Genomic DNA, 9,168 nt, shown 5'->3' on the forward strand with positions numbered 1-9,168 from the left:
TGTCAAAGTTTGATGATTGTAGGTCAATTAGTGACTGAAATATATAAATATAACTGTCAAATGCCAAAAGTAGGTCACAATGACCTACTTTTTGGTCGATACACTCCGAAGACTCAAGATGCATCAACTGACAAAGTTTGATGATTGTAGGTCAAATAGTGTCTGAAATATAGTAATTTAGCTTTCAAATACCAAAAGTAGGTCACGGTGACCTACTTTTTGTTCGACACAAACCGAAGACTGAAGACGCATCAATTGACAAAGTTTGATGATCCTAGGTTTTACAGTTCCCAAAATATGCATCTAAAATTGAAAATGTGAAATTTGAATATCTGCAAAATTCAAAAAGTAGGTCACTGTGACCTACTTTTTTATAAATATGTTTCAAGGCCTCAAGATGTATCAACTTACAAGATTTGATGATTCTAAACCTCTCGGTATTTGAAATAACAACTTAAAATATATCTATAAATGATAAGCCATAAAATTCAGAAAGTAGGTCACGGTGACCTATTTTCAAGTTGACGCATTTCAAGGTCCCATGATCCACCAACTGACAAGTTTTGATGATCATAGGCTTCAAAGTGTCCAAGATATGCATCAAAATTAATTTTAAAATAAATACCTGCAAAATTCAAAAAGTAGGTCACCGTGACCTACTTTTGACACAACTTGACACAAGGTCCTAAGATGCATCAACTGTCAAAATTTGATGATCCTAGTCCTTATAATGACTAAAATATCTAAGATTTAAGGAATTTAAAAAAATTTTTAATTTAGGTCAACTTTGAAGTGACCTTGAGACCACGCCCTTTGCCCCAGGGTAATGCCTTGAACAATTTTTAATCTACAACATATCCTCATCCTTATGTGTAAGTTTGGTGATAATCTGTCCTGTGGTTCTTGAGAAGAAGATTTTTTAGCAACCACTACTTTTGTTTGTATTTTCCTGATTATCTCCCCTTGTTAAAGGGTCACATCCCTCTATTTAGTATGTATGAAAGCCCTTGGGCCAATGATACCCTGTAACAAATTTGAAAAGAATTGGCCAAGGGGTTCTTGAGTTATAGCCCTTTTTCTAAAAAGTTTACGCACACCGCACAAATGGCCATAGCATTAGCTCTTTGAGCCTTTGGCTCAGAAGAGCTAAAAATCTAACCATGAGATGCTCACTGCCAAATCTATCATCATCTTGATTCTAACAATTAAGGGATGATGTTTAGGTAATGGTCATTTTATTTGTGAAATCTCATAAGCCTACTAGGATAATGAAATATTTCTTTATTTTTATTCTTATCATATTTTAATTTTATCTAATTTTTTTAGTACTACACACTGCCATAATATTGGTATATAATGAATGAGACATTCTATTTTGATTCTACAAAAAAAAAACTAATAAAAAAAAAAAAGAGGCCCATGGGCCACATCACTCACCTGAGTGACCTTGGCCCCTATCTGAAGACTTTCCATATATATTTGCATGTAAAACTTTAGTCCCTATTATGGCCCCAACCTACCCCTGAAGGCCATGATTTTTGCAAACTTGAATCTACACTATGTCAGAAAGCTTTCATGTAAATGTCAACTTCTTTGGCTCAATAGTTCTTGAGAAGAAGATTTTTCAAGATTTTCCCTATATTTGTATGTAAAACTTTGATCCCCTATTGTGGCTCCATCATACCCCCGGTTAACATGATTTGAACAAACTTGAATCTGCACTATGTCAAGAAGCTTTCATGTAAATATCAGCTTTTCTGGCTCAGTGGTTCTTGAGAAAATTTTAAAAGATTTTTCCTATATATTTGTATGTAAAACTTTGATCCCCCCCTTGTGGCCCCGGCAACCTATCCCCGGGGGCCATGATTTGAACAAACTTGAATCTGCACTATGTCAGAAAGCTTTCATGTAAATATCAGCTTTTTTGGCTTAGTGATTCTTAAGAAGAAGATTTTTAAAGATTTTCTGGCTCAGTGGTTCTTGAGAAGATTTTAAAATATTTTTCCTATATATTTGTATGTAAAACTTTGATCCCCTATTATGGCCCCATCCAACCCCCTGGGGGCCATGATTTGAACAAACTTGAATCTACATTATGTTAGGAAGCTTTCATGTAAATATCAGCTTTTCTGGCTCAGTGGTTCTTGAGAAGAAAATTTTAAAGATTTATCCTATATATTAGTATGTAAAACTTTGATCCCCTATTGTGGCCCCATCCAACCCCTGGGGGCCATGATTTGAAGAAAATTGAATCTGTACTATGCCAGGAAGCTTTCAGGTAAATTTCAGCTTTTCTGGCCCAGTGGTTCTTGAGAAGAAGATTTTTAAATGACCCCATCCTATGTTTGAGATTATCTCCCCTTTGAAAGGGGCATGGCCCTTGAATGGCAAATAAAACTTCAAATTACTCGCCCTTGATTACAGGTGGCGCACGATCCATTAACGTCCAAGGCGTTTCTAACCTCAAGTTTAAGAGAGCGTCGGAAGGACACGTTTAGATTAGAAAGTTGTTGAATATTTAGTAACGACGGCGGATTACGGTTCGTAGGACCTCACTGCGCTTAGAGACGAACTTAGAAAACGCATTGCAAGACTCTCTGGGCGGAAAGGGAAGCACGTTGAGAGTTTCAGCTGCAACCGAATTTTCTCTGTCACATCGATTAAATAAAGACATTCAATACACATTGAACGTTTTTCATTATAAACTACTTCATAATTAAGTTTACATGCTTAAACAGTAGTTTAGGTTGAATATATAATATACAATACATCAGAATTCTTTATAAGTTGTTGAATTGCATATGTTTAAAACAATAAGATGCGGACACCCCCCCCCCCCCCTCCTCTCTCTCTCTCTCTCTCGATCGAGGATTAAGAATATCAATTATCAAATATATCCATATACCTCTGAATTTCTATTATTAAGCTGTTAAAATGTGTAGTAATAGTGAATGTATATGTATAACTTCTCTTTAACAGTTTATTTGCGTGTTTTAACTTATATCACTTACGTGATGACGTCACGGTAGGTAAACAGTCCTTGCGATTAACTTTTTATTAGTCCATATTATAGGGCAAGCGAGAGTATAAAAATTGGCAGGTCAAATAAATTTTACTACCCCATATGCTAGGTGTACAATAATGATTCAAAATTTCAAGTTTCTACATTTTAATTGAATATTACAATTTCGATTGCAATAAGACGGAAGTTCAAGCTTTCTTTCAACTTCTAAATTCACGTCTCCATCCATATACTATGACTGATATACTATGAGTTGGTTGTACTCTGCGTGAAAAGCACGACTGTATCCTGCGTATAGGAATGGTTGTATCCAAATGACGTTTGTCCATGGTGTTGCAGGAAACTGATGTAGGCCTACATAATTTGACCCGTGTTTACTTTCACGTATAAGGATTTATCATGTTTGTACCATGACAGTTCATGATATGAGTGATTTTATACTAAAATACATCACTTAACAAATGTAGTACACTTTTCAATTTGAAGGTCAATTTGAATGTTCATACTTCAGATTGAAATCGAAGTTACAAGTGAATATTGAAAAACGCAATGCAATGATTTTTTTAAAAATAAAAAACCACAATGAACAATAGGCCTGTGTGTGGCTTTTATATAAACACAACATTGTATATATGACAGTGAAATTTGTATTTACTTCACTTGGATAAATTTATAGCTTTATGAATTTGCATTTAATTTTGATAAAAGTAGATATGATTCAAATTTTATTTCTAAAAAATTCAGAAATATCTTAATCTCTTGAGATACATTTTTCTTCTGGTTTGCGCCAACAGTTAAAATAGGCTAGGACTGTCCGTGGGTCAGTTGATAAACATGACATAACAACATAACTATTTTGATAATGCAAACTTTGATAAGTTATGAAAGTTTGACAATATCATCCCATATTTTGATTAATTCCATATGTATTGACTATTGAAAAATCTAGACTCGTTTTCCCTGAAATTCAAACAATATTTTACAACACTTTTTGAATTATAACAAAATTAACAATGAAAGTAAAGTGTTGAAATCAATTTACAATCCAGTCATCAAAAACGAAAACAAGACCTAGGAATATTCACTGCCTTACAGTTACAGTCTGATTATAGCCACCCCTCCATTACAGTTGCGTCGTCGTACCGAGGGAGGGGGGGGGGGGGGGGGTGATGGTAGCAATTCATATTTTGATTACCTTGGTTAACTCTAAAATTAATTTTTAAATGACATCTGAAATATATTTTTGTACCATACTTCGTTTATATATTGATGACTCAAATTTCCCCTGTTCGATTATAGATCTAGTCTAGAAGGGGGGGGGGGGGGGGGGGGGGGGTCATAGAATTATAAGATCATTGATGACTGTATCACTAAGGATAGATAAAATTTCAGCATAAAACATTCATGCAGAATATTACGATCTACAGAGCAAATGTTTAATACCCCGTAAATACTTTCTGCAATAAAGTCGTCATCTGTTATCTGTGTAGTCGGACGTGGACTGAACTGAAGACTGAAGTTTATAGCGCACGACGCTGAGTGGAACTTAAAACGATCGTTGTCGCTGTCACATATGACGGCAATGAACCAGTTGAATTTTATAAAAGCTTCATATCTCGGGAATTCTACCCCCGCTCCCTATTTGCACAACAAAAACCTTACAATCTCTCATAAATCTTATGTACAAAGGAAGTCAACAAGGACGTAAACGAGTCTTGCGCCACCTATGTTTGAAATAGGGGAAACAACTGACAAATATTCGCAATTGAACAAACTTGAAAGCCCTTCACCCAAGGATGTTTTGTGGCAAGTTTGGTTGAAATTGGCCCAATGGTTCTTGAGAGGAAGTCGAAAATGTGAAAAGTTTACGATGCTGACGACAGACAACGGACAAATTTTGATCAGAAAAGCTCACTTGAGCCTTTGGCTCAGGTGAGCTAAAAATGGGGGTATATTACAAGGTCTGTTGTAGAGTTAGCATATTTGATAATTCCTAGTTGTGGCAAGTAAAAATGTAAAGTCAACTCTTATGTACATGTATTATAGAAGGTTGTATATATGGACAATACTAAGTTATTATCATTATTACTACACCTGCATTACTAATTAGGTGGTCTTTCTACTGAGCTAACAAGAACAATATATGAAGTATAGTAATATTACAACAATATAAAAATTAAATTCATTTTGGAAATCATACAAAAATTCTTCATATCTAGAGGAAAAGAAAAATATAGTTCGAGAAAAAATAGCAAAAGCATTGCATGTGACTTTAAACAAGTCTTTTACTTGTAAGAGTACAGTCTAGGCCAAAGACATTTGACTTCAGTGCATGGAAACCAACTTTGTCCATAATGGACACAATCATAGACAGACAAACATGGCAAAATTATTATTTCCTCTGCAATACATGTATTACCTAATACATACATTTGCATGATTTAAATTCATACATCACATTTTTTTTTCAATATTGCCAACAAGTAAATTCTTAGTGCTGTAAGAGTTATTCCCCTTTTATTGTGATTTTATTTGCTTACATTTTGTCTGTCTCCTGTCAAATGAGCTAATTCTACCATCTCATTTCCAAACTGAGAGAAGCAGTTTACAAAATCTGTAAATGTTGTTACAGAGTACAGCTCATTCAGAGTATTGGACACCTGTAAGATATAGAATAAGCTCTCTATTATGACAACAATCATCACAAATTAAACACTCATAATTTGGGAGATTTATAATAATTCAGTACATATATATATATATATGTCTTTGGTCACAGTGTAACAAAACTCTGGGATATACCTTGTCTTTGGATATAAGTAACTGTTTTACAATGACTTTGTCAGCCAGAAGCAAGACTTTGGTAACAGCTGACAGCAACTGACGAGCAGCTCTCACCATCGCTGATTTCTCAGCAAACTGTTTACTGTTTCTGTGAGAGGTTACATCTACTGATGTTAGGTGCTGAATGCTTGTTCCTATTGAGTATGAATACATGTTAATGGTACATACATTTAAAATGCGAGTGGTTTCCCCTCATTATTTATAGGTGCATCACCAATCATGTGAATATTAGTTGATATGAGCATTATTTCCAGGCAGGTCGTGAAACAGTCGAAACCAAAACCAGCAGCTGTACACAAGTCAAACAATTAGTTGCTAGTCCCTTACTGGATGACCCTCGATTAAAGCCTACAGCAGTACTATAGTTGAATAAACAGTACACAAACTACACATGTTATATAGATGAAGAACAATGACCCACTTCCCTTTGTTATGACAGCATTAAACATATTGCAACTTGTATTAACTGGATTTTTTTTAAGAGGCACACAAAATTCCATGAAATTTGGAAGTTAATAAATTTCACATATAATCAGCATGTGGTTGCTCTGCATGTATGTATAGTGCTTTAATGGCATTTTAAGTCTTAGAGGTATCATACCTTTCATTGAACAAGCTGACATCATGGAAGAGAAGTCAATTTATTCCTGTACAATGAATTAAACCATTTCTCAGTTATAAATACATGTATCTTGAAAAAAAAATTAATCAAAGGCAACTTCTGTGCAAACAGATGTATTTCTGATCCAGTTAAAAACTGGTCAAAACACAGCTTCCACCAAAAAACAAACAGTAACTATTGCTAACACCTAGAACTATAAAAACTACGGATATGTTTCTGAATTTGCATCATGTTCTGTAGTTGGAAACCACAAATCACCGCCTGGTCCTACCTGCACTTCGGGCCTCTGCACATGCCTGACACATGTCTGTGTAGATCTCGGGGTTCTCCTCAGCAATGGTCTGTCCCACTGACACGAACCTCTCTACAGCAAGACAGACTGCCTGACCAACCCTTAGTAGTGCCTGTGTGGTTTTCTCTGTCACTCTGGGTCTCTCCTTGTGGTTTACTAATGTTGTAATCTGAATGAGGAGAAAAAGTGTATAAAAGTGACCTACAGCTTCTGATCAAACAGTTGTACACAAACATATTAGTGATTACAGCCATTAAATGCACTTATTTCTTCTCTTTACTGTTATATACATGTATTATTTTCTGTAACAATTTACATGTTAGAAAATGTAGAAGCTTGAAGTAAAACTTTCAAATACATGTATAAATTTCATAATCACATACAGAGCATTTTATACATGTACATCTGATTCTAAGAAGATCCAAATCAAAAAATTTCACCACTCCTTTTTCATATGGTGTACCTTAAGGGAAAGATGAACAAATATTGGATAAGAAAAACAAGAACAAACATTTGACAATAGATATTAAGATGAAAGATCCCAATTTCTGCCCTTAAGCAATTTGTAGACTGACCAACTACATTCAAGAATGAAAACCTTAATTTCACAAAATCAAAACATGATACTGGTAATGACACACCACTATAAATAAATGTGGTCATGAGCAAGTAATTTTTTCATAGAATTGAATGAACCATCCTGTAGAATCATATATGGTCATTTGCAGTGTGTTTAATACCGTTAATTACGATGTGTTTGTTATCCATGACTATAGTATGAAACATTCAACATAAGGATCTTGTCTCCAGTCTAGCAATTTACCAGCTCTGTTCATCCCTATAATATCAACAAGACAGAATTATCTCTAATGTCGATTCCAGTCTGCAGTTTTTCCCATACAGCAGCTTGGATTAGCTGCACAACTCTCTAATGTGTGTTTACATTATCAATATTTAACTGCAGCTCACCTTATAAATTATTGGCAAACAGACTACACCAACATTTTTGTGATAAATCATTAAATTTTCATTTCTATTTTTATATATATATACATTATAACAAAATGGTGAAAATTTTGGCTTCCATATGGAGGAATATTAGTATCATACATGTATGTATGAAAATGAATAGATTATTTACATGTACATTTACACAAGATCATTTATCATTAATGATTTATTATCCCTACACAAAGTGTTTAATTTCAGTTCATATTAAATAATGCTTTCGAGATTCTTTGCTGCTCTATTCATTGTATCAAGATTTATGATGATGGGCACTACTGGGAAGGCCAGCCAATGAGAATAATATCCTGGCTACAATCAGAAATGCAATTTGCTTCTCTATCTAATTCAATTAGCAACTCCATTCAATTGGCATAAAATTATGATATTTTAGAAGTCATTTATGATTCACAGTCACCACATGAACACTTCAGTGATATATTCTATTCAATTGAATCAAGTTGTTTTTGTTCAAATTAAGTTACAACTGCAATGCAAGCTAACATCATCTCTGATGGTCACTTTCAAAAACTTTCCAAAAGCATTGTTAAGTATATGATTTATGATTACATTAAGAAAAGAAATTTGTCACCATGCCATTGTCAAATCTAACTGCAATATTGACTGTTGTCAAAATACGTAAAGTAGACCTATATATAGTGAAAGCAGATATTGTATGGTATGAATAGATAAATGGTGAGTAAAAACTATATATTCCATCCCCTCAGCTGTTAAATACACTCTACATCACAAAGGCACCAAGCTATGACAAAAATTATATTCAACCAAAAAATCAAAACTCCATAAAACATCTGCTGATCTGGTAGTAATTGAAATTAATCATGTCTGGAGGTTTAAATGAGTAATAACAATTAATTCTGTTTTGTTTCATATTCGACAAACAAAATATATGACAAGAAAATAGGTGTTGCTTCATCTTGAAACAGGTCTAAGTCTGCATCTAGACTGCGAACAAAAAGGAGCTGGTCTTCATCAATCATGTCTCCTCTGATCAAAAGGTCAGATTTTCAATAGCAATAATTTAAAACCTACCTGTGTTACTAGAGGAATAAGTGTTTGCTCCACAGATTTTGTACGAATTTCCAAAGACAATCGGGCTTCACTTGCTTGTGGTCCAGCCATTCTTTATCAATCAGTCCGATGCAGCTGAAGAAAGTGACGTAGGCCTCGAGCTAACCGCATCACATAGCTTACATCAATAAAAATAATATAACACGGTATATTTGTTTTCATTTATAATTTTTCAACTCTTGCCTACTTGTTAAAAAGCTTAGTTGTTTTGTAAAACTTGTTTAACAGTTCGTATGAAGTATAGCGGAAAGGGGAAAACTGTTATTTGTACGCACTTAAGCGAACTTTATA

At 34.3% G+C, this 9,168-nt stretch overlaps 1 protein-coding gene across 3 annotated transcripts in view; it reads right to left on the minus strand.

Moving 5' to 3' along the window:
• Positions 1–9,162, minus strand: part of LOC125681459 (alpha-catulin-like) — a 47,812-nt gene extending 38,650 nt beyond the window's left edge. Inside the window, exons 1-4 of one of the 3 annotated variants that reach the window (XM_048921570.2) lie at positions 8,839–9,162; positions 6,760–6,949; positions 5,825–6,000; positions 5,563–5,682 (exon numbers count right to left, since the gene is read on the minus strand). In XM_048921570.2, coding sequence (XP_048777527.1) covers positions 5,563–5,682; positions 5,825–6,000; positions 6,760–6,949; positions 8,839–8,928 — 576 coding nt within the window. In that variant the 5' untranslated portion in view covers positions 8,929–9,162. Of the gene's footprint in view, positions 1–5,562; positions 5,683–5,824; positions 6,001–6,467; positions 6,514–6,759; positions 6,950–8,838 lie in introns of those variants that run through there. The other 2 variants (XM_048921569.2, XM_048921571.2) reach the window with 2 other exon arrangements.
• Between the last annotated feature and the right edge of the window lie 6 nt (positions 9,163–9,168).

Source organism: Ostrea edulis, chromosome 2 (genome assembly GCF_947568905.1).
Source record: "Ostrea edulis chromosome 2, xbOstEdul1.1, whole genome shotgun sequence".
Taxonomy (NCBI): Eukaryota; Metazoa; Mollusca; class Bivalvia; order Ostreida; family Ostreidae; genus Ostrea; species Ostrea edulis.